Source organism: Tachypleus tridentatus, chromosome 6 (assembly GCF_004210375.1).
Source record: "Tachypleus tridentatus isolate NWPU-2018 chromosome 6, ASM421037v1, whole genome shotgun sequence".
Taxonomy (NCBI): Eukaryota; Metazoa; Arthropoda; class Merostomata; order Xiphosura; family Limulidae; genus Tachypleus; species Tachypleus tridentatus.
Window position 1 is genome coordinate 141,416,463 of NC_134830.1, and position 27,585 is coordinate 141,444,047.

General features: G+C 30.6%; 1 protein-coding gene across 4 annotated transcripts; it reads right to left on the reverse strand.

Moving 5' to 3' along the window:
• Nucleotides 1-14: 14 nt before the first annotated feature.
• On the reverse strand, nt 15-27,585 carry LOC143253871 (uncharacterized). Of its 4 annotated transcripts, none has more exons than XM_076508361.1 (9): nt 27,489-27,585; nt 17,121-18,581; nt 14,567-14,804; nt 14,030-14,163; nt 13,529-13,706; nt 10,726-10,873; nt 8,150-8,217; nt 6,928-7,064; nt 15-6,435 (listed from the first exon to the last, which is right to left on the reverse strand). In XM_076508361.1, the coding sequence occupies exons 2-9, from the start codon at nt 18,513-18,515 to the stop codon at nt 6,370-6,372; spliced, it is 2,364 nt and encodes a 787-aa protein (XP_076364476.1). In that variant the 5' UTR covers nt 18,516-18,581; nt 27,489-27,585; the 3' UTR covers nt 15-6,369. The 4 variants fall into 4 exon arrangements, with proteins under 4 accessions (XP_076364476.1, XP_076364475.1, XP_076364474.1 ...); XM_076508360.1 differs by lacking the exon at nt 27,489-27,585 and adding an exon at nt 26,899-27,038; XM_076508359.1 differs by lacking the exon at nt 27,489-27,585 and adding an exon at nt 26,871-27,021.

The window sequence follows — 27,585 nt, forward strand, 5'->3', positions numbered from 1 at the left end:
CATAAGTACAAGAGTTAAACTACGAAAATGTTTTATTTCAAACCTAAGTACACATTATCACAAAAAAAATGAAACCACTGAATCACTTATATAATAGTTATATTAAAATACAAGTCTGCTATTTTTTTTGGTAAGTATTAATACACCTGGTGGTAAAAAGTTATAGACTTTGTAAAAAGTAGATAAATGAACAATATGACAGAAATACAATTAAACAATACTATGGAACAAAAAACTTGCACTTTATTGTGACTTTGCACCAGTTACTACAGAACTCTATTCATGCTAGTAAATCAATGGAGAATTAGAAAACTGTAGTAAACATCTATTTGAAGTGGTTTATCGGCAGTTTTGTAAACTAGAACTGGATATTTATATTTTAAGGGTTAGTGTAAGCTAACTCTAGATGGCAAATGTTCTAATGCCAATGGTGTAAGTTCAGACTGATGTGTTATGTTTTAGGTGCAAATGAAGTTCTGTTGCTAGTAATGTAACACAGAACTATAATACACTAGCTTTAGAAAACTGGTGGGTCACAATGTTCTGTTCCTAGTGGTGTTAACTAGCTTTCAGTAACATATTTTTGTGGGTAATCTCTTAAAACTGAACCAATTGGCTCTGGGTTTTGTTTTTACAAGTGATGTAAAATGGAACATTGGTTGTGGCATTTCTACTGGGACTGTAGTCCCATAGCCACTCAGAAATTGGGAGTTGAAACTTTATACAGTAAATCACAACCACGATATCCTGATTACTGGACATTTTAAACTTTCTACAACCCTTAATGTCTTGATCTACTTAACTACCACTGTCAAGAGTCACAGATGGTTTTTAACTCCTAGTTTTGTTGCTTTATTCTAAACTTGTCTTTTGACAAATAGAAACAAAGAAAAATATTTAATGTCACATTCACTGGAAAACTAAAGCAGATCAAAATTACAACTGCAGAGAAATTGGCAATGTCAACCAACACATGAATTCAACTACATATTTAACAAGGTCACTTTAATTAAAGTACTAGCTTCATTATACCTGTACTTGTAAACTAAACATCGATGTGATAAAAACAACACAGAAGCTAAGATTTGTTAGAAGCCATCTAACAAATAAATTAATCTTACATATAACTGAGTATGTAACTTCCCAATATTATCCCCTAGCCTAATGTACACTTTTTGAAAACTGAAAGTGTTCTGATTTGAAGTGATGTATTTTCAACCATAATACTCTTCAAAATACTGTTATTTTGCATCAGTATTGAACACATCAATTGTCTGTGGTATTTGGGGTTAACTGCCACCTATAAATATATTTTTAATAAATCAAAACATCAGATGGCCTCACTAAATACTACTTTTAATTAACAGATTCATTTTGGTTAATTGAAGGATAGCATGATTCAGTTCCTTCACACTTTGGATGACTGCAAGCTTGAGGCCAGTGCATGCTATGATGTTATGTCCTCAAGTAAGGCACTTTACCCCAGTTGTTTCAGTCTACCTAGCTGATAGCTGGAAGTTAACCAGCTATAGGGATTGTGTTAACATTTTCACTCATTTGCCAATTAAGCTACAGTTCAGTACCAGATCCTATGCGCCGTCTCGGCATCTAGGGATCCGACCTTGACCCACTTTGTTTAGGTCTAGTGTTTCATACAGTAGGTATTGAATTAAAAAGATAACCAATATAAAATTAAGTAAATTAGAAAAATAACTATTACTGTTGAAAAATAATCTAAACAGAACAACTTCTAATGAAACTCAATTTCGTCATCAACTACATTTTAGCCTAACGTAGGTTATTTCTGTCTTGTTTTGAGTCATACACTTCTTGTGAGTGATACACTTTAAATTTTGATGGTCAGTTTTGACCAGACCTGTCAATAACCTGCACTGTCATATCTTAAGAACAACACTAAAATTTGAGTCTGTTTCACTCTCTTCTACTTGTACAGCATGCAAATTTTGAATCTAGTAACAACCTACATACTTTATCATTATTATACAATACAATTATGTTTAGGTAGACCAAACTTCCCATACAAAAAGCACCTTTAATTTATATTGAAGAAATTCCCCACTATGAAACTTTGTGATCTCTTACAGAGAAAAGCAGTCTGAAGGACAAATCTGAATGTTCCTGATAATTTTTGCAGGTTCGTCAGTTTGATGTCAAGCTTGTGAAATGATGTGAAAGCTAATTTTCCATCACAATTAACTCTTGCACATCAAGTTAGCTATCAAATCAAGTCACCTTACTTGTCTATGAACAGTGCTTCCAGGATGCTAACACGTTCAGTGCCATATGGACGATGTGACATAATGATGGCTCACAGATAGTTGCATTTAAATGCCAAATTTCTCTCATGACATTATGATTGCTCATGGGCACCTCTTGAATATTTAATTTTATTTAAACTTAATTTGTTATGCAGCAACAAAAGTGCTAAATTAGTGTTTCATATTCTTAACATGGGAAACTGTCCCATTTTTACACCTACCACTATGAAATACTAACTCCTGCTGTTAGGTTAACATATCAAACTGCCACTATGTAACAGCCATTTCAGTTATGACAGTTTAAAAATAAAAACGTTTTCCTACTCTAGCAGGCCACAGGCCTACACTCACACAGACTTTGGAATCTAAAGCTGTTACTTACAGTTCACTTACCTTTTTGAAAACACTGCAAACATATTATGACATTTAGTGTTTTATGCTTGATAACGAATTGTTTCTGTCTTAAAGATAACTTTCTGGTGCATCCCAGAGCATCTAAGTTTTAACTTTTTTCTTTTTTTTGGGGGGGTCACATCCCCTCACACCTTAGGCATTGAGTTTTACAATTTTACAAAATGCTTCATTAGTCATTTTTTTACAAAAACCTGTAAAGCATTCTAGCTCTCAAATGAAATAGTGTAAAATGCTAAATATTCACCTGAGAGTGGCTTGACACTGCATAAGGTCATAGATCAGAAAATAATATGCATTCATTTCAGTTTTGTTAATAAGGGTTGTTGAAATATGGGGGGGGGGGGTTAAAATACCTTTAATAAAGATCTGTAATTCAGATGCATTAGTGCATGATGGGAAGTCAAGCTTTGACTTTTGAGTCTATAGGCAAGATATTACACTTATTATAACCAGAAATACTTTAATCACAAATAACATCCGATATCCAAAAAAATTGTTCATGTACGTTATCCTTAATAATGAATATAATGTACGTCTTCAAGGTTGAGAAATAACCTAATGCTGTCAAAATGTTAGCTTATTTTCCAGTTATTAAACAGCACCACACAATAGAGAAACTACCTACCCACATTTTCATTCATTTTTTTATACGAGTACAAACTAGAGTTCACAATACAGAACAGATATAACAGTATATTCATCTCCTTAAGTTGTGATAGGAAAACAAACTGGAACAAGAACAAAAATAAGTGTATTAAGCATTAAAAATACAATTGAATCAAACTTTTCTAAACAAGGGTAATAAATGAAAAACTTACTTTGGAAACATTCATGTTCACTTAAATAGAAATAAAATTCTACAATTAGAACATGCATGAAGTAAATATTTCAACAATTAACAAGAAAAAGCATTTTTTTAATGTAGGGTTTCTGATATTAAAAATACCATAACGTGTACTGAAAATCGCAAAAAGCTACACTGAAATATTTTGAAAAATATATTGGAAATGCCAGTGCAAGTTATTTTAAAGATATAGTATCTTTTACACTGTAGGACAGGTGTCACTTTATGATCTTACAACCTATGTAAAAGTAACCCCAAATGAAAAGATAAAACGTTTTGTATGACCAACATTAATTTGCACCTTAGTTCAAAAGATGTAGTTTATTGGTTTCACTTAAATTTGTGTGCAGAACAACAGCAACTCTTTAAATTACTAATAAAATTCCAATGTGAAATGCAAGATTTAGTTCACATGAACCACTTGGATAATCGAGCTAATTTCCCCACATATATTTCCCAATTTAACTAAAGATAAAATTTTCGTTCCTTCAACTTGTATGGCAGGAAATGAAATATTTAAGTAAAGCATAACCACTACTTTTAACACCCCAGTAGTAAACACTGTCTAGTCACTTATTGTAATTAAAGAAGAAAAAAATACATGTAGAAGATATGCCTAGTTTGGCTCTACAAATGTTCAATTTAGTGTTTTCCCACTACTGAATGTGGAAAGGTTTGCCAACTCCATCCAGACTGTTAAGTACAAATAATTTTGCATATGAACTTTTTACCATTATTACTATTACGTAACTATGGTAACACTAACTTTCACTTAACAAAAATATTTCTTCCTTACAATTGGTTTTCTATAATTATCTTTAAAACTGGCCAGTTTTAACCAGCTACATCTTAGTTAACCAGTCTTTACCGTACAGGTACTTATGAGTGTAACTACTTAGATCAATTTATGTCGTGAAAGTTGACAGTAAAATATCCTCCCTTCTAAGAGGGTTGTACCTTACTAATTTTAAACCTACTATTTATTAACTTTATTGTCCCAAACATATGTAGTGACTAGTAGTTAATGGAAATAAACATACAAACAAAATTAACATTTTCTTAAAGTAATTTTTCCTACAAATCATAGATTTAACTTGTACTCAAATGAATAATCTCTGTTGAAAAATTGATGAAGCCATTTATTGTTAATTTAACAGAATAAACATTTTGTTTTAAGAAACATTTAGTGACATTTTAAAAACAAAAATATTAATTGAGGTTATTACTATTCAATCAAAGCTTTTTTTTTCTGTATTGTTCATTATTATTTGCAAGTAGACTAACATTCTACAAAATCTATTTTCTCATAGACCTAAATATTGCATTGTTTTCATGAATTTACAACAATTTCATTTATTCAAAAACAAATCAATTAAGAACTTACAAAAACTGAGCAGGTTTATTTTAGTAGATAGACTTAATGTGTTCATTTATAAATATTTCAATCAAATCACTAATTCAAGTTCACTTCCAAGCCACAAGGGGTCTTTTATAATTCCATTACAAATTATGGCACTTCATATGGAACAATGTTCTTGATTTTTTTGATTTTTTAAAGTTCTACCTTTAATGCTGTTCAAATGTAAATGAAATATATTCAGCACCTTATACAATTATTTTAAATGAATGGGTAACCATGTCCACATACTTTTAATAATTCTGTAAGGAAGAGTAATAATATATATTAATTGTCTAAGACATATCTTTGTTCAGAAACTAAGAACAAAATGATAAATCTGTGATTACTACACACTGGAGTTCAACATATACCTTTATATTAAGAAAATCACTTTAAAATCAATAAATTAGAACTTTAATTAATATATTCCAGCAGAGAAAATACTACATCCCTTGTTAAACTGCTGTTTAGCAAGTTATTTCACAGAATGCTTATCAAAAGGGTTGCTAGCCCCATCTTATAATCTTAAAAAAAGTTAACATAACACTTTAAACTATATGAAAACTTTTTAGCTTCAGACTTTAAATTGTTAATTTGTTATGTTGAAGTTTCATGCTTTTAGCAAAAGGGGTTTTCAGTTTCTTTTCAGAACATTTTCTCATGAAACTGTAAACTGCTTTATCTCAGAACATTGCCTCAGGAAAGTGCATTATACTACATACAAAAAACATTTCAAAACATTTGGTTGGAAAAACTTAAAAAAAATTACAAAAATGAAAGATACTGCAACACTAATTTATCTATACAAGAAATAACTTGATGACTTGGGAGAATAAAAGTATCCAGTTTTTATAAAAAACATGATGTTATGATATCCTAACCTGTGTCTATAATGTACAAACTAATAACATCTACAATTACTTAATGTGCTGAAGTATTGGCAAGTTCATAATCTCTTGGGAGAAAATCTTTAAAACTCCAAACTACACAATATTGAATGCTATCTTCAAATTACTCAATAACAATCTTTATCAATATTAAAGTTTTCGTGATTCTAAATCCTAATTAAAGTTTTAAATCACTATACATAACATTTAAGAAAAACTTCTGCTAGTAGATGAATCATCAACTATGAAAAAGTCTCTTACTTCCAAAACTAAAGAAAAAAAAAAAATCAAACACCTATTTGTACCATTATACCACACGCTACTATAAATTATAGATCACAAAAGATTCACACATAAATTACCAGAAATTAAAATGACATTCTGCAATATTAAGCCAAAGACAGAATACCCAAGTCCATCACACACTTGTCAGCTACTACCTTAAACAGGAGACATCAGCTACCTACTCTCATGGTTGATTGTTACAAAAGATCTGAACAATGCTGCTGCACGTGAAAAATTATGGAAACAGAATTGAAAATGAAGTCAACCCTGATGTTCAATCCACTGTGCTACTCCACGATTTACTAGTTCACGATTGATAAATAACGACTGAAACAAAGGAAATTTAAAACAATTTACCAGTTTGTTATGAATATACAATATTTAAATTTAAAAAAAAACATTTTTACACTTAAATAGCTCTCAGTTAATATAAACTTTATTATACAAGTGATAAGTAAATGACAAACAGAACCCTACACATTTTGAGAAAAGTTTTATCACCAGGTCAAGAAACCTAGAAACAAAGCAGATCAAAGTGACAATCATAAATTTTACATGAAATATGTGTCTTAGAGAAAAACATGAAAGCAGCAAGTTATACAAAGTAAAATCAAAATTATTAGGGTTAACTAAACAATTACATAAAACTAGAAACACTCAAGACAGCCCCCCCCCCCATTTCTTAAATTAAGAGTTGAATCACAAACATATGGACTGTTGAACCATTTTATTAGATTTCACGACTCTGTAAAGTTATTTAAATTCTACTGATCAAAAATATGGAAGCTTCTGTGATACAACACTGATAGTTGAACTCACCGATAACCCTTGAACTCTATAGAGATGAACATACGGAACACCATCTTCAGCATACGTCACAACCATCGCTTGGAGAATCTGTCCTTGGGCTAGTTCTTCAAATGTGGCACAGGCTTCTAGAGACCATGTTGCTTCATCTTCACAGAATAGAATTGAATCAATTTTAGACATCTTAATATCACATAGTAGTTCCCTAATGGCGATAGACATTATTCTAAATATTAACGATGTTACAATATGGCAATTATTATACTTACCATTTTAACACCAACACAAAATTTCTTAGTTTTTACTTAAGTACGTTTACATAAATAATTCCATGCTACCTATTTCTGTTAATATAACTTCTTGTTTGCCTGAACAACAGAGATAGATGAAAAATTCTGGGATTTCTCAAGAGTTTGTGAAATAATTTTTAACATAAAATTTTTTGTGACACATTTTGTTTTATAAAGAAATTTCTGTTTAAAGTTACTTTCACATATTTCTCATTATGAGTTTATTAGAATAAAGCCATGTGATTTGTTACATTTAAGAAAGGGTCAGGTTTGAGTTAAGTAAAATGTTTTTTATTTTCTCCAAGTACCCTGGTTTTATTTGAAACAACCAACATTGGTATTTTTATTCTCTCTCTGAGCACCCTAAGCCTTTAATACACATCTTAGTTTCACTTGAGGAAATATTCTACTTTTAGTGGTTTAGCAGAAGAAAAGTAATCACGGGTGTAGCTTTCATTTACAAGCTATTGAAAAATAAGTTTCACATTGTGGGAAAAACATGTCAGTGCTTTGGTTTTGATAATAATTGTTTTTTTATAGCAAAGCCAAGTGGGCTATCTGCTATAACTACTGCATGGAATGAACTTCAGATTTCAGCATTACAAGTCCATAAATTTATTGATGTTTAAATATTAAGACTGCAAATCCTTGATAAATCTTTTCATTATTATTATTATATCCAGCAATAAAAATATAGAAGGGTTAGAAATTGTAGCAAGGTACGGAGCCTACGCTACACTTTTAGTTTTTATTTGGTCTTATCTTCAACACTACAGTTATGATAAGCATAGAAAGCAACACTAATAAAATCTATATCCATTATTTATAAAGTGTTAGTGTGGATGGCCAAATGCATGGTAATCAAAGCCTATTAAATACTAAAAAAATTCAGATGTTAAATCCTGTATATTAAAGATCTTTTAAATGTAAAAACAAAGGCTTACCATTTACAGGCTTTACATTTGCCAGATAACATTCAGTTGCCTGGAAAGGCAATGTCATAAAATCACTCCTATTAAGCAAAAGAGGCAATAAATAGTCTTAGAGATTATGAAAACTTTAACTTCTAAAATTCATATATTAATTTGTAATGAGGAATTTTTTTTTACACTACATATTTAAAAAAAAGGTTTCTTTCAAATATTGAGAAAAAACATCTGTAGCAACATTAATGTATTTCATTGAATTTGCAATTTTCATTGCAGTTTCAGGTTTTCTTTACAAAAGCTTTCTTTTCATAGAATCTTTGAATATCATTACAGATTTAGATAAACTCTGTTCAAAAATTATATTAAAAACTCATAATTGTACACAATTATTTAGAAGTCACATTTTATTTGGGAGTGTACAGAAAGTGGTGAACTGCAGCATTACAAACACTTTGTTACAGGGCTTGACTCCAACTTTTGTTGGAAATTATTTCAATTATACGCAAAAAAGGCTTAGAAAATATGCTTTCTTAGCAAATACAACTTATCAGCTGATCTGAAATTCTAGGAATCACATTTTGTGATTTATAATAAACGTTTAGATTTACACTTATGGCAACAATTACATTTCCTATTATCAGATGCAAAGAGGAAAAAGAGCAAAGACCTAAAGCTATGCTTTGCAAGTCAGTAAGCAATGCAATGAAGATTTGTGATGCTACTTCAACAGTGTATGTGCACTTCTCTGGAGAGGTACAACATTTAAAAACACTATTTTCATTTTAAACTTATTTTTTTTGCATGTGCTATGTGTATAATGAATTCATCATCTATCAAACACATATACGTACATATATTAAGCAAAATGGAAGTGACTTATTATGTTTGAAACTAAAATTTGAATTTTCCAGGAAAAGTCAATGATATTTTACCAGTGAAGAATTAGAGAAGATAAAACTTCTTTGTAATTTATCTTTTTAGAGACCACTCACATACCATTTTGTATGTTATTTGCACTTGATCTATTATATGTAAGGTATTTAACTGTTAATGGTATGCAATTTAAATAATAAAGATAGAAAGAATTAATTGCATATACGTCCCTATGGATCCAGATTTCTGGAACACCTCGTATAGTTACAGAGGACTTGAATAACATGTAGAACTAATGTTTCTAATTTATTTCTGAAAATTATTCAGCACAAAAACTGTTAAACACTAAAAATAAGTCTGCCCTTGTTCTGGTTTACTGATGAGAGCTAGTGTTTCCCAAAACCAGCATAACTCAGAAACAAACTGTGAATTATACACTGAGCTTCAGATCTGGGTTTTTCTTAAATGTAAAAATATTCAGTTTCAAACCTGTTACAATTTGAATCAAAAGGTTTGAGGCATTTGTAATGCTGGGGAGAGAAATAATTATCCAGGTGAAAGTGGAGATAAGTTTACCCTTAATACAAACAAAATTTATCTAACCAAGGCTGTTGTTTGTTTTAACATTACACTTAGCCGTCTTGTTAGATTTTTTGTTGAAAGGAAAAAAGAGAAGTCAATGTGATTTCACCCACTTTTCAAACAGGAAATAATAATAGAAAAGAGCAACTGGTACGAACAAGTGTTATTCCTGTAATTCAATATTTGTTGCTGTCCCTTCACAATCATAAATTATGCAAAACTAGAATGAGGGACTTTTTTTTTTTTTAAATCCCTGAGACGTGATGAAAACAAGAGTGAATAGCCTTGGATAGCCTACCAAGTATCATTCAACATTATGATAAATGAAAACCCATTACTATCTACAATCATGTCAGTTTGTTTCTGTAGGCTAGTAACAAGCTTTTATGAGATCTTAATTAGACTTTGACACCATGTCTCTATAATGATGCAAACTGATATTTGAGCAAGCAATTACAATATTTTAATAAACAACTTTTATTTTATAAAAAAAACAACAGAAATAGCTATAATTGTTGAAACGATTCTTTATTCATTACTTCACAATAATTTAATATGCGATTATGAATTACATTATTCTATTGATTACTGATTTTGGACATTTATTCATTTAACTGTTCAAACATAAGTAAAAGATTAAAACCAATTCAAACTTAATGGTTAAAGTAAATGCTTCTTCAATATACTGACTGTATTTGATTTTTTTTCACTGTTTTAATATGATTCTTTCCGGATTTAATGAAACAGTTTACAAATACAATGTATTCTACTTATAGATTCAGTTCTTAAAAAAGAAAACAAAATATTCAAATGTATATAATTACATTTAAAAAATTTTTTTTTTTAAATTAGTTATAGAAATTTATATACACCAAACAGGTTTGAGAAAACTATAGACTGGAGCCCTGTAAAGCCATTCTGTAGTCACAGAGATGAATTTTCATAGCCTCCCCCAAGAATAAAATCATTACAGATTATTTAACATACTATCAACAGGCAAATTAATAATTAATTGTGAAAAATTAGTGAGCAGCAAAGTAATTAATAAACTTTAACATAATTATCAAATTTAAAATTTTTTTTTTCCAGTTTAAGAAAAAAAATCTCAACATTCCAAATATGTAGGTTCACATTACCTTATCTGTCTCAAAGAAGATACTGGAACTCTTGAATATCCTCCGTAATCCACAAATTTAATGTCGCAATCTTCCATATTTTCATGTACATACATTATCTGGGCTCTGAACCATCCTCCCATCATAGAAGCTGCACACACTACACTTGCTTTAAATGAGGTAAAAATAACAATAATTATTTTGATTGCATCCACTTACGTACATAGATGTCATTTCTACAATACATTCCATTCAAATTTACAGGATACTGAACATTAAACTTATGGCTGGAGAAAGCTCATCACCTCATGTGAAAAAGTCCACAAAAAGATTCAAATTTCCCATATATTCCCAGTGTTGAGAATTTATGAATATCTGATGTCTCATTAGACCAGGCCATGACAAACATTTTCAGACCTAGGAGCCAAAACAAAAACTCAGGCACCAAGTGTGCCTAACCTAAATTCAATACTATTTGTACCAGGAACTTGGGGCTTTCACTAATGCCTTGATTATCCATTTTTTTTCTTCTTTTCCTTAATTATTCTCAAAATAATTGTGCCATTATAATTCTAGACAATAATTTACATGTTTCTGGAGAAATTATTGTTAAGAAGTTAATTTTGGTTTCTAAAGTTCAGGTGTTGCATGTTATCTGTTGTTTCCTTGTGCAGGATCTCATATGTGTTTAAACTATAAGGCAACCAGTTCAAGCCTAGTTTTGACTCTTTTTAACTGTTAAGACAGGAATACAAATATTTGTAGCTTGGTTAACTTTATTTGATAAGTTATTAAAATTACAGTCCATAAAATCTCACAAAATAAATAAAGATTTCACTCAACTTCAACTGTTTTTCTGCTGTTCTCTGTCATACAGCAAGTGTCCTTTGATCACATATACATGTTCAAGTTGTGTTGCCTAGTTATGCATTGATCTCTTCCCTACAAATAATTAGTATCTTCTGTCTCTTTTAGCAAAGACATTTTTAATAATAATTCTCAAGCTTAAACTTGCACTAATTTTTTACTTAATCTTTGCAAGCATTGATAGGGTGTTAATGCGTTTCCATGCCAACATTTATGGTGTATTTATATCTATGTTAGCAATTAAATTCAATTTAACAGAAATGAGTAATCAAAAGAAGAAGCATTATCAGAGAAAAAGCAGAATTGTACTTGTGGAACTCACAAAATTCAGAGAACTCGAGTATGACCAACTGACTGACCGACACTTGGGTATTATGATTATGACAACTTTCATAATAACATGATTAAATGAGAATAAAAAGATTATAACTTAAAGCAAGGAACTTAAATATATTGAAATTTTTATTAAGGTTAAATAATGGACTAACTAGTGCTCAATTATCCTCTGTTTCTGTTATTTGTAACTATTTTATCTTCTCTGGACCAGCACAGATAATCAAGATAATATTTACTTCCATAGCAATGAGTGCATGCTAACAATCACATGCTATCAACAACCACATGATAGTATTGCCTGAACTAACTGCCTCTGGTCCTATCCAAGTCTAAGCATATGCACCAACTGGTTGAATTGAGAGAAAATAAAATAAAAAATGATCTGAAATTAGTAAATGTGTTGTGCAACCACACTGCTTCATTCCAGAAAAGTATGAAGAAGTGCTGAATACACCATTAAAATCCTAAAAAGCTTGATTCAGGAATCAAAGAATGCAAAAAATAGTTCTGAAATTCCAAGAATCCACAACTGTTGTAAATTCAAGTTCTATTTAGCACAGCTAAAAATAAAATACACTAGGATCCAAAATGAAATTTTAGTCACCATGGCAACCTGGAACCCATGTTTTGTCCAGGCTTGCATTTGACGGATTTACAAAAGATTTTGAAAAGTGGAAATGACTAGTTAATCTAAACACATAATAGCCACTGCAATAGTTTACCTTCAATTCCATTAGTTCAACACATTAGATTTCCTTCAAATATAGTTCACCACCTTAGTTTTATTTTGACTCTGTCAGTTCATGTAAATATTTAAATGTTAAGTATAGACATGTGATTCAAAGTAGTACTGATGATAATTACTCAACAATAAGATTGTGGGGGAACAAATTTCAACCATTCTTCGCTTATGATATGGTTGTGATCATCAGACTTCAACCACTCTTTACTCAATGACAATATTGTGATCATCAGGTTTCAACCATTATTTACTCAATGATATAGTTTTGATCATGAGGTTTCAACCATTCTCTACTCTATGACAAGGTTGTGATGACAGATTTCAATCATTTTTACTCAATGATATGGTTGTGACAATCAGGTTTCAACTATTCTTTACTCAATGATATAGTTGTGATGATCAGATTTCAAACATTCTTCACTCACGATAAGGTTGTGATAATCAGATTTCAACCACTGTTTACACAATGACAAGGTTATGATCATCAGGTTTTAGCCATTTTTGCCAGTACTAACCTTTAGGATAACCTAGTGAAAGTCTTTAATTTTTAATGATTTGCTTTTCACATTAATTAACAACACATAAAACAGATTAAGTTAATACAGCTAATATAATGAAATACATGTAAAAATCAATCAAACATGAAACTCAACCATGAATGTTTTTTTAAACATTAAGAATACTAACTCAATGTTGTCTCATGCCAAAAAAGAAAAGGTTTCAATATTTCATTTTTTAAATAGTAACTTAAAAGTAATTAGAATTATATACTCAATAAAAGTACTAACCCTGATAATGATTAGGTATGTGTACTAGTTTACATTTCAAACCTTTCCTAATCTTTGAAAGACTAAAACTACTTTGTAAATTTGTTTGTACCCTCAACAGGTTGAGGAAGTCGTGGAGTGTCCACCTGTATGTAACACGTAGTCATACATTGGTCAAGTTGACTCAAAGATGGGTAAGTCGGGTGTGTTGGCTGCTGAAGAAAAAAGTGACCAGCAGTAACCATACTGGACAAGATGGTATCACATGATACCCCTTCTGGAAGAAGAAGCTGTAAAGAGAGAAAATAAAACCTGCATGTATTTCAGTAATGTAACTTTTATATATATATATATATACTGTAAATCAACACCAGAAGCAACAGAAGCTTCAAATAGCATAAATTCTGTATGCATGCTATATTGTGTGTGTGTGTGTGTGTGTAACATTTAAAATGGTCCAATGAAATGTAACTGGGAGAAGATGATTGAAAAGTTAAACTTGTTATTTCATTTCTTTACATCTACACAAACAGATTTCAATTTTTCTTGCTAAGTAAGCTACACTGTACATGTCCATGCATAGCTACTGTGATCAGTAAGTGTACCCCTTTACCTGCAAAGTCTCTGGTACAGGAATACCACACGTAAGAGGAACATTAACTTGGACAAGAGTGACCATGGGATAGTGTGTCAGAGGAAATTTCTTCCTAATTAAATGCAGAGCAGTTTTGATGTCTGCTTCTGTACCTGAAGTAAAATTTATATAACTATGTGTTAATTAGACATAAAATAGGCTTAGTTAATACAATTTTAGTTATTTAATAAGACACAAAACAGTCTTAGTTTATTCAATTTCAATTGAATTTTCCATAACAAACATTCCTTACAAAATATGTATAAAATCTTTAAAACATGGAGCCTGCTTTTCTTTTTCTCAAGAACTAGTTGCAAACAATACTTATCCATGTTGTCTCAAGCCTGAAAGTTCTCTGCATACTCATCCATAACCAGTTTAAGTAGTGTTGTGACTTAACACTGTATTATTAACTTTTGACATGTTAATAAAAAAGTTTTTCTACACTGGAAGATTCATGATACTTGAAACTAATTACAGTAAAAAAAACACATAATAAGACTATAAAATTCTCACCTTCAATAACACAGAGTTTCATACGAGGATTGAAAAGATGTCTTTTAATGAATACGTTAGCATTTGAACAGCTTTTAATGTAATTAACATGTTTTCCCTGCCGTCCAATCAAACGACCACAAAGATCTTGGGGAATTTCAAACTCGTATACAGTGATCATCGAGTCGGCCTGTGATGCTTGTGAAGAATCAGCTCCAAACTGAATATCACTACCTCCTTTACCACTATCACTCGATCCCTAAAGGGTTAAGAAAAATGTAGTTTTAATTTCAGCATGGATTATAATGTTTCAATTATCAAAGTTTAATACGACTTAAATTTTGTAGCGTTTTGTCTAATCCGGTTAGACGATTTGAGGCTAAGCTTGAAAACCTTGTAGCTAAGTCAAATAGTGAGCTATGTAAAGATGCAAATATTAAGCAAAAAAAGATGAATGCAAAATTTTTGATTATAACTTATTGTTATACAAATACTAATTATATTATATAATGCTTTTCATTCACTTTTCACTAATGCTGTACTAATTCAATACTTTTGTAAATATTAAAAAGTCTAAAACATGAACACATTTCTTCACTTGTAGGCAGCAAAGAGAGCTGTCTATTTTTAACATGCACTTCCTCAAATTAACAAGACAAAAAAATCACATTACTTCTCTTGATAACTAGGTGGGAAACTTTTTTTTAATGAACATGTGCTAATGTATTACATCATGATCTTCTTACCTCTCAATTCCTGCAGCATGTACAGTTTTTGAAACTTTAACAGTGTATTGTAACAACTGTAACCAGTGTTAAAAAGTACAATAGGCTTAATACTAATGAATAATGAAAACTGAGTAAATTATAACTGCTTTGCCAACTTGCAAAAAAAGTCATTTACACCATTTCAATTCTCTTTTGCTTGAATTTGAAATGTTTTTCAAGTGGTACAATATCACAGTACATGAAACCAAGATCCACCCTTTAAAATATTTGCTTTTTTTCTCACTTTACATACAGCAATAAAACCACTAATGTTTTAGAAACACTTTAATTTTTTTATGTAATATTGCACTACAGTCAAAAATCAATTTATATAATACCAAAAAGATTCATTCAAAAGTCATATTTTCATATATGCTTTAATTTTTGAAAAAAGTGTATCCATCAGAAGTTTAGAATTTTTATTGATGTGGCTGGACACTTAGAATACAGAAAGTTTTTGGAATGCTTCTATGCAAGGAACATAACATTAAAAAAACACCTGGGTATTTGGAAATATACAATGCATATTTGTTCTAAATAAATAGCTAATTAAGTAAAGCACAGGGTCCAGAGGCACAAACTACTGTAATATTGAACTCCCTCAAAAACTGTAACAAGAAAATGTTTTCTTATGATGGAATTCCAAAACAAAAGAACATCACCTGGGTTATGGATGAGAAACAGCTGTTATGTTATGGAACAAGTAACAAGTCTTCACTTCACTGGGAAATAAATGACCATGTGAAACTAATGATGTGCAATATGTTTTACACATTTTAAAGTAAGCTCACAATAAATGTTTAAGATATTAAAAAATGCATCTTTCACTATATGTTTTGTTTTTCATACTGGTTCCAGGTTAGAAATTTCAAATAAATATAAAGTGCCTTATTTTAAATCTAATATTTATTTTGTTTAAAAAAATCATTGAAAAATTATTTTTGCTGCATCAAAAGGTTTTAACATTGTTAACCAACATTTTTATAAACATAGTTTAAAAAATGGTAAAAGTTGTTTTTCTCAAAAGAGAAAATATTCCCTGTACTTATGACAAAAGATAAGCAGCATTTTTCATTTTGTGCAAAATAAACATTTTTTCCTGGATATCTGAATTAGTGCAGTTAGGATTAATCAAACATGTAACTAATAATTACCTCTCAAAAAAATAAAATTGAAATTCAGAAAGTGCTTGCAACACACCACAACAACAAGAATTTCAAAGTTCTCAATTTCAAATATTTTTTGTTATTCAAAAAGGAAATCATAATTAGAACAAAATACAATAAATTTAACAATTATCTAAATTATACACAATGTTGCAGAATAACAGTGCTTCAGATAGTTTTGTTCCTTCTGAAACCCAATATACACATGAATTAAGAGCAGAAATATCAAACTAGTCATAAATACAAGTGATTTTGTTTTTGGAGGAGGTGGGGGATGGGGATTTTCTTTTGTGTCATTAAGTGCAATGTTAAACAATGGGATATTTGGTATGAAAACTTAAGACATACTGTTGAACCATTGGTGGATGAGAGGGGCACACTGAAGTCCCCAAAAAGGTTTAGACTCACTTTCTAGAGCTGCTTATGTAATGTAGCATTTAAACTGTGTACATTATTAATTAAAATAAAAATGTGGTTAATCATGAAAGATACTAGTTTGAAAATTAATACTTAAAATGACATACAATTAGTCTGAAGTTAGAAAGAGAAGGCTTTATTTTGATACAAGCTACAAATGAGTATATAAGTTAAATGCAACAACAACAAAAAAGACTCAAAACAACTAAAGAAAATGAATCTTACCTCACTTAAGCCATCCGACAACGAACCATGTGGTGGACTGTCAACACTTCTTACGTCCAAAAGGTTACTTGCATCATAGATAGGAACAGCACTGTGGGTACGCAATTCAGAGCACATTTGGGGATTCTGGTACGAAACTGTACGAGTGTCCAATTCACGAACTGTACAATCTGCAGCGTCTGTACAGGAAATGTTATTTTCCGACAGAGATAAAATTTTTTGTGTATCACCTTCCAAATCAACGTCCGTTCTAATTGAGTGTGTTTCACAGATGTGGATTACATCATCACTTTGAGCTTGTATGCCATTTTGTTTACTTGAATGAGCAGAAAATAAGAGATTTTTTGTTGATTCTGCATTTAATAAATCACTATCAAGTGATTTCTTACAGAGTTCTGGAAGGCGTACACAATCCTTTGTCCACGAAACTGAATTATGTGTGGAATCATTAACATTACTATGATTTCCTAAAACCACAGAAGTTCTTAACACATTCAACTCTGACTTGTTAATGCTGATATCTGAAGTGAAATGCATGCCCTCTTGTGTTTCAAAGTTGAGACAATCATCTGTAACATTCTTTTCAGTGTCTTTCTCAAAACTTCTTTCACTTTCATTACTTTCCCTCATCTTTGTACTTTCATTGTTTCTTTTAACCTGTTCCGATTCATTTGATACACTATCATCAAATCTCTCTTCATTGATTGATTCTTCACTGGTGAACAAAGAAATTTCATTGTTTTTGGTTTGTTTTTCATTATATTGTATTGTGCCGATTCCAGCCAAATCAACATTTCCTTCAGGGATCTGTTGTTTTTCTCCTGAACTCTTTGAAACACTACTAGAATCTTGATCAAGAGCTCTGCTAACACATATAGGTTGTTGTGAAGTATTTTCAGTGTTTTGTTTATCACTGCACTGTTCATCAACATGAATGATTTCATTAATTAACTTCCCCTCTTTGGTTGGCATAATAATATTTAATTTTGGGTAAGCTTCATCTTTAGTAAAATTTTTTCTCATAATTTCTGGTTCAATTTTCTGTTTTTGATATTCTGATTCACACAACATATCACTGTGAACCACTTCCAGATGAAATTCATCCTCCTTGAACATCTTGTGCAATCCTTCAATCTCTTTGCTTGGGTTTCTCTTGGCAAGCATTCTAGTGACATCTTCCTCACCTCCTGACGGAACTCTAGTGGTTGCCAGTAATCCAACTGGAGCAGTAAGAGATAAATCACTTTCTCTTTCCTGTTCTAAATGTTTCTTTACAAGACTTCTATCTAGTTCAGGTGATTTTTTTCGGTTTTTCCTCAACCAAATAATGGACAAGATGGCAATAAGAGCAGGGATAACACACACAGCAACTGTGCGTGGAGATAACCCTGCCATTAGTCTCAACTTCTGGGTTTCAAAACCTTTTCTTCCTTCCTTATTTTTTCAGTCTTTTAAGAATATCTGAAAACATAGTGTTTTAACAATGTAATGACCAAATTTCCTTATCCGTATGTTAACGTAACAAGCAACATTCCTCACATTCAAGAATTCAGTACAAAGCACAACTGAAGTGAATTATCTTAAAAAACAAAACAACAACCAAGACTGTGTATAAAAGATTTCCTACTGTTCATCACACTACAGTCTGAACATTATAATTATTTTGTCAAGAGTAATAAATACAGAAGCATCAGAAAACACTCTCCAGGATGTTTAAAATGTATAGAACCAAAAAGAAGATTATGGATACTGAACATCTAAAAAAACAAATCCAAGCCAAATGTTGCACCATCAATAATGATACGAACATGCTCTGCAGCATTCAAAGAGAATGGAAATACTGTTTCCACACTTGTTTCAAATTACGACTACACCATGTGGAACACATTCTGTAAAATTTGTTAAGTATTGATGGTTCAAGACTTTTTTAACACCCTGTACTTATAAACCACTAATTCCAAGCTCTCTTCCTTATACTTATAGCTATTACTTACATCTTCTGTTCTCACTTGCAATTGTAATTGATTATTCAGTCACAGTTTATAACCTGTATTTGTGAATAAGGGGTTGAAAGAGGTGGAAAACTTTTGCAACAGTTACATATTCCTGTGTGTTTTGAATACCAAAATAAATATTTATAAATATATCTCCAGATGGCTGGTATGGGTATTAACACTTTTACTAATAAAGCAGAGAACAAAGTTTAGACCTAAGAAAGTCAAAACATTCTTTGCTTTATTAGTCAGTGTTAATACCCTAACCAGCCATCCTGAGATACATTTTTACTTCAAGTGGGCTTCTTGTCATCACAAAACATTTAGAAAGATCTCAATGTTTTTCTAATGAACTAAATCAACTGTATAAAGTAAACTTTACTAACTGCCTTAAAAAATAACATTAGATAAAAATCAATACATTTTTAAGTGGGAGCTTTGAATATTGTCTCAATAATGCTACACATTTTCTTCACTTTCATTCAGACATTCTTAAATATTTATTTTTGGGTATAAAATTCACAGGAAATACAGACAGAAACATTTTAATATGTCAAACTTACTTCCTAAAGAAAGTTATTCCACATGAAAAGCAACTTCCAACTTAATCAAAAAGCACTAATTACATCAATGTTTTAGTTTTTGCATTATTTACTTAGATAAAAGCCCTACGGAAATGAACTTTTAAAATATAAAACTTCTAAGCCATAAACTGAATGACAAGATATGCAGTTCCCACTGCAAGTGTCAAATCTCAAATTTTTACATACAAGTCCTCAAGCTGACCTTTGAGTAATCAGAAGCAAAATATAAAAATTATTATAAACTTACTTTATAAAAGTTTCAAATTCAAACAGTAGTTAAATATCTACAAAAGCAAAGCTTATGAAGTTAAACTGAATCACAAAAGTAGCAAAAGTAAAGATAATTACCTCCTTTAATTGTATGTCCATGGGCAGGGGGCACAACCTTATATAGTGCCATTCAACAAGACATTATGTACTTAAACTCAGAATTATGAACTATTCACTTTACCCTACATTGCTATTTTAATGATAATTCATGATAGATGAGAGTAACACCAGATACAATACACCAGGATACTGAAACAAATTATAGATATGCATTTCAGAAGTTCTAGAGGTTATGCAATAAACAAACTTATTTTTAAAATAAAGTATTTTTATTATTTACATGAGTATCATCATGCACTCTGGCTTGTCACAGTCTGAGTTGGATTGATATTGTTAATCCAGAGAGATATCTTCAATACAAACACTAATCTTCTGTGTATAACAGAAAATTAAACATTTGATTGAAAGCTTAATATATTTTTGTGTAGTTACATTTAATAAATTTGGAATTCTAGTCAGTATTTCTACTCCAATAAAGGGGCATGCATGCTTGAAAAATTTTCATATCCTTTTTAAAAGAGAACTGAAAATACTAAATTTATTCAAGCCTCTAATCATAATGAGTCTCAAAAGAATCTTAAGCCTAAAACGAACTTATAAACCATGTACCAACCTGAAAGCCTCCTTCACATTCTTTTAAATGTTTAATACATTTCTTAAGCCTAGAACGGAATTTATAATGGTGACAATATTAACAGCCACATAACAGAAGAATTTATTAACTGTTTTGACAAGCTGACTTCACGCTAGTCATTTGTTAAGTTTTGCCAAATGTTGATATTCAAATTCAGTTAAAGAACATGTAGTGTTAAAGAAGAATCATATTATTCATTTACTAGATAAAATTCTGCTTCGATCATGTCTATTATACATTAAATGTAAAGTTTTTAACTGCAAATATCAACTCAAGCCTTCATTCACAACATTTCTTGGGCAATGGTTTTGCTCTCAGCCCTTCACAAAAGACAAGTCAGGAACAAGAAATGTAACTGTTGGGGGGAGCATTGGTTTGAAGTGTCAACAAAATAATCAAGTCTACGAGTGTTTCACACTGAAAGTTGTATTATATTTAACCAGTTTTGCATTTATATTAAGAAAACATTACAGTAGCCTTGTATTCAATCATATGCATATCAATCAAGAACTACTATTCAATCATTTTTTTCCAATTTATTGGACAGGAACTTGCTTAATTATCATATCTTATTACAAATAAATATTCATTATTGTTTTTAAATATGTTAAAATATAATGCACTATACATTTAGGCATAGCACTGATATCATTTAGAATCCTACAAATTTAAATAGTTAAAAAAAAAAAGCATGCCTCACATATTTCATATAATTAGCAATTTTTGTAGACATATACATCTAAAGACAAAACTGTTTCATCTACCTCATATATTCAAGCACTTAACTGTTTTAACTGAAAACCAATTTTTCTTTCAATCTCCAATGCCAAACTGCACTCACTCATCTTCAACTGCAAAAGTAACTACCAGACTAAACATTACCATGCAAACACACACTGATTTTATACTATAGCTGGTTTCAGAAATACAACAAAACTCTGAGGAACTAAGTTAAAAATCTATTGTTCTGCTTTTAATCATTACAGAGCAAAGGTTAATGTTTAAATAAATTCATGACTGCATTTACCTCCCCATTTATATACATACCTATTTCTTTTTAAGGTTTGCCTACTCTTTTGTTTAGGTAAGCTTGTCAACAAAATGGTGCATTTCATCTATTAAACTGTTCTTTTTATTTCACGTGAGACTTTATCAAGATTTAAGAAAAGTACATGATATTAACTGTTTCATGAATCTGCAATGATGTTATGATTTTAAAACTAAATAATAGCTCAAACTATATGCAAAATAAAACTTTCAAATGTTAATGGTATGGTAAAGACTGATAAATACACCATGCTATCACTAAGATGGTTCTACCAAACACGAGCACATGTTGTATTTCCCTATCATGACCATAAAACTTGCATCAGTTCACGTGAGTCTAATATTCTTTTTAAAACATTCTTTTCTAAACAACTTACACACCAAACAATGCACTTCACATCACTCAGAAGAAAACATTCTGGAAGTTTGAACACTCAGAGAAATAATTCTATCAACAAAAAAAAAGCATCAAATTGTTATCCCTAATTAAGAAATTAGTTCTCCAAACTTCCACACAACCATTTAAACAGATAGAGTATATCTGAATATATGAATCATCTGTACATCTAGGTTTCCAATCCCTATGTTTCACAATTCAAAACAGACCACCCACAGGAAAATTATACAAAACCTAACATATTTGAACACCTAAACCAAGTCACTTCTTGTTTCATATACTCCAGTAAATATAAATTTTCTCTTCAAAGCTCAATGTGTTCACCCTTGTATAATTCTAGTAGTATATTTTTGGTCATTTTTTTCCCAAATGTGCTGCTGTATAACTGGTGACAGAGAAATAGAAAACCTTAGCTTTCTAAATGATGCTTCTTAAGTAATAACTACCATCCATTAAACACAAAATTTCTATAAATAGATCCCAGGACCCTTTTTTTAACTCATTTTGTGAACCTTGAGCACTCTAAACATGTGCTGTACTTAAAAAAGGCACAAGCATTCGAAAGAAAACCTCAAATAAATTGGGCCGAAATACTGGCAAACAGGTTTAAAATATTATAGGTACAGTATCTGTTTCATAAGCCTAATAGATTCTGTTTGATGAAATGTTACAATAGTACTGATCCTTTATCAACTTTCTAAAATGAAATTTAATGATTTAAACTCAAGATTTCAGTTTGAAATTGTGGTGCTTGAATGTTCTGTGGCACTTTTAGAAAATAAATAACCTTTCACATAAGAATTTGGCAGTGTCTCTCAGGGAAGATTTTGAATTAAGATCCCACACAAATAGATCAGGAACAAAACTCTTTTGATGTTCTACCATAATAAAGTTAATTATTTCTTTATTAACTTTTAAGTATTATTTCCTAATTTTCTGTATGCTATTTTGGTGTTTTCAGTTTTTTTTTGGTTTTTTTGTGTGTTTGTTAAAAATAAGCAAAATGTTAAAACTAATAGTGCAAGACTAGACTCTTACAGGATGTTGATTACAAGGTTTTTGTTAAGGCCTATAAAATAGCTGAACTTTTAGGTGTTTTATTCTGTTTTAACTTGAGAATATATCAGCAACATTGCTGACCCTGAGCATTCTACATGAGATTTTGGTACTGGTTTAACAATTAACCATGTAAGTAATTACTTGGAGATAAGGAGTAAGAATTATATTTAAAAAATAAAATGTCAGGTCCAGGCAAAGTTTTATCCAGGGATTTAAAGGAGGTTAACAATAAAAACAGGAGCATCTCTTACTTTTTTTTTAAGTCAATAAAATGGATAGGTGTGTGAGGACTTGAGAGTTTCTACTATTACTCATTTGAAGATTAGCCATGGAAATTATATGTCAATTAGTCTTCCTTCAGTAGTAGACAAAATTCAAATATCTGATACAAGTAGCTTTTACAAAATCGTATATTGAAATATACCATAGAAGAAAGCCAACATGGATTCATGTTTTGTTGTTTTTTTATAATGTTTCTTGTTATCTGGATAATGGAAAGGATGTGGATTTAGTTAACACAGGTTTTCAGAAAATGTTTGAAATGTGTCACAAATAAAGTTAAAAGTACAGAAGCAGAAAGTTAACTAAACTGTGGATGTAAGAAAACAAAATGTTATTTATGGAGTTTAGTCAACCTAGATCCTTCTTACTGGTAAAGATTTTGAATAGTTCAGGGTTCACTGCTTGTTCGTTTACTTGTTTATTATTTAAATTAACAACATTGATAATGACATAGTTATGTTTTCTAATGACATTAAATTATTGAATATTTCTAGTCATGCTTAGGACATCAAAGTAATACAGAATGAGTTATCAATAGACATTTAACAATTTCTAGAGTAAAATATCCCCAACACCTTTTTACATACACTCAGCACTGGCTACATGTTACCAGAAATAAGGTGCTTACAACAGTACACAGAGAAATAAAAAAATGATGTCACTAAACTCCCTTAACATATATCTATGATTCAATTACACCTCTGTTCCCAATTTGCCCCTAGAGAAGAAAGGTCTACCTTTTGAAAGCACTAGGGTTATATGGTTTTTCATTCATTGTTATCAGCTGATAAGTCGCACAAGAATTTGACCAATGACATTCACTTATCCTGAATGCAAAGTAATGCATTAAAGTGCATTATCATAATTTAGTTTACGTTTAATATAAACAGGAACTTAATCTAATGTGTGATTGGAGTAAAAAATTGGTATGATGGTGGATAAAGGAATTCAGCTCTCAAAGCAGTGCTCCGTTTGATTTTTAAACACAAAGCTACACAATGGGCTATCTGTGCTCTGCCCACCTCAGGTATAAAACCCAGTTTCTAGCACTGTAAGTCCACAAACAGCGCTCTGTTACAAGTAGTAAAGATTGAAGAATTTTATGTGTATTTATAAAAATATCTATTACACATCATAAGGAGTAATAACTTCTCTATAAAAATCTTAAGTCAAATTTGGAACACTACATACAACTGTGGTCTGCTTATGTGTAAAAAAGGATGCTAAATAATTGAAAAATATTCACAAGGCTACTACGATAACTTTAGCAATAAAAGAGAAAAGAAGAGAAAGAGAGGTAATCTTAAGGTTGGTTATCCAGGTGATCATTAAAAGGATAAAGATCCCCTGATTTTTCTGTACCTTGTTCTTAAGATGACAGGACAAGAGCTCACAAACTTAATATTTTGAAAATGCAGGCTAGGCCTTAGTTAAAACAACTTAGCTTTTTCTAACAGTGACTGATGGCTTCCTGAAAATTAACAGGTGAATTTAAATGTTTATTCTTCTCAAGGATGGATGTGAAATGGCACCATTGAAGAACAAAAATGACCCTAATCTGTAGATTTAAACTTTTTTTTTTCTATGGAAAAAACAATGCATGGATATATTGCTTACACAGTGCCCTTGATGTTGGTTGTTGAAAGCTTACATCTTACACATAATTGTGTTGTAACATTCACTTCTTGTTCAATACATACTTCAGTTAGTAGATGAGTACCTAAAAACTTTGTGTTAATAATCACCATATTACATATAAACCAAATCTTAATTACAAATACAGACTAGATCTCGTGCTTAGTTTTCATTTGCCAATGTGGCTGATCTTTCTTAGTAGTAATGTTTGTTTGAGTTTAAGGTTCACATAAAATAAAAACAAACATTTTACACAACCATAATAAAACATTTCCAAATAAAAATTACCTATCTAAACAGGCATTGATAAAGATGAAAGAATATGGTAACTCTGAAATAGGCCTACAATGTACACCTTGTGTGATTAGTTACTTACTCCCTGTGGATTGCTTGCATTCAGTTCTAATATATGATGTAACATAACATGGACACCACAGTACACACAGATCATGTGCATTTGCCATTTATAATTTTGTATAATTAGGCTTACCAAAAGACAACCAATGAAAAGCATCCATTATTCAACTCTACTAAACAGTGGGATTTGAACATCACTTTCATAATATATCTTTGACTGTAAATGCTATAAGTAACAATGGAACATGAACAATAAGTCCTCAAATTCACAGTTAAGCACACTAGCAGTTAAACCACACATGGTCATGAATATAAAACATGAAGTTTCAAAGAGAAATTTGGAGTATGGCAGAAGTAAAAAATGGGCCTTGTGGCATCTTGTTGTCTGTTAGAAAATAAAATTATCTTATTGAAAATTATAAACAGCTTTTGTAAAAGATCCATGTATATTTATTGATATAGATACATATAAAAATTTATATTAGGACAGCTGATATGGGTATGAACAGTTTTACTAATAAAACAGAAGAACATTTTGACCCTCTTAGGTCATCTTCAGGTTAACAAAGGTTTGGTGTGCACTCAACAAAAAGCTTTTACTCTTTATACATTCTATCTAAAACAAACCTCTTTCATATGTATAAATAATAAAAGCTTACAACAGCAAGCTTATATCAATAGCAAATTAAGATACTATAAATGTACAAACCCTATCGTTTTGCTAAATGTCTTTAGAAAAACAGGGGTGACTAAACTTTGAGATGTTGTTTAACAGTTTCTGGACTCAGTATCAGACAGCAAAAGGTATAAATTCACAATTAAAAAAGTGTTATCCAATATGTTTAAGAAACTCAATGGCACAGCTTAATTTCAACAAAATAATGATGCTTGACTATGTGTTTATTCCTAAAGTACAGTTTTAAACATAAAAACAACGGCAAAAAACACTAATACACTGAACGTATAAGAGGTCTTATGTTACAGATGTTAAGAAAAATGAAACTTGATTATATTGATCCTTGTGAATCCCTGTTGACCTTCACTTTTTTTTAAAAATAACTTCTCTTTCTTTTAAAATTATAGCTTAAGATGTTGTTAAAGCATTTGATTTCTAAAAGAAAACGAAATTTTGATAAATATGTATTATAGTACGTGAAATGTTTATTCCTTTTTACTTGTCTAATACCGTAAATTCAAAAATTTTAAATTTGGTCGTTGTTGCCCTTCTCCACACCATGACTCGGTGTTATTAACGAATATTAGGCTTAATGTTACTTGTAAAAGGTACAGTATCCGCTTCGCATCCAAGTTATGCTCGAGCTCGGAAAAATGTCCTCACAATATGGTGGATCTATATTTATAATATCCCACAAGTACCAAATATTAGCAAAACATCCATAAACTTCTTAACTCACCAATTCCGTTTTTTACCTTTAATGAGCAACTGGATTTTGCTTACAATTTATTTGTCAATGCGTAATCTTCTCATTAACTCGCTTCAAACTACTATTAAAGTAGAACTAAAAACACAACTATCCCACGTGGCTACACTTTCTCTCGCACAACGAACCGCATTTTCACCTCAAAGTTTATCTTTGCCCGAAAGGGGAAATGAAAATGTTTCTTAATGTCTTCAAACAACAATATAACATTGCAATCTGTAAGTCAAATAAATATTACGCTATAACTCTGAAAGAAATAACTTTTTAATGAGTTTCATGACACTGTATAATTAAAAATAAAATTCGTTACAATTTATAGTTGATAAAAGTTAAGCCTTGTACGTCCAGCGACAATTTGAAATTTAAGTTTTGAAAATTTATTCTTGTGATGAATAAAGAGAGAGCGCTAACATTAGTCTCTCAAAAACTTTCATTCGATGCTACGAATTAAAATAAGGATCATATATTTATTTCTTCTTTTTAGTTTTCATATTATATTAGTTAAACGTCTGAAATATGTGAACGAATATTAGATACAGCATTCATTTTAATGAAAAATAAATTCCAAACTAAGAACAAATGAAATTGAAAGTAAAATAAAGATTACCTAACATATCGTAGTAATAAAAACGTTTCATTTCAGCCAACGTTTCTCCATTGTGACTTCACCAGGATTAATAATTATTGTACTTCTACTACTCTTG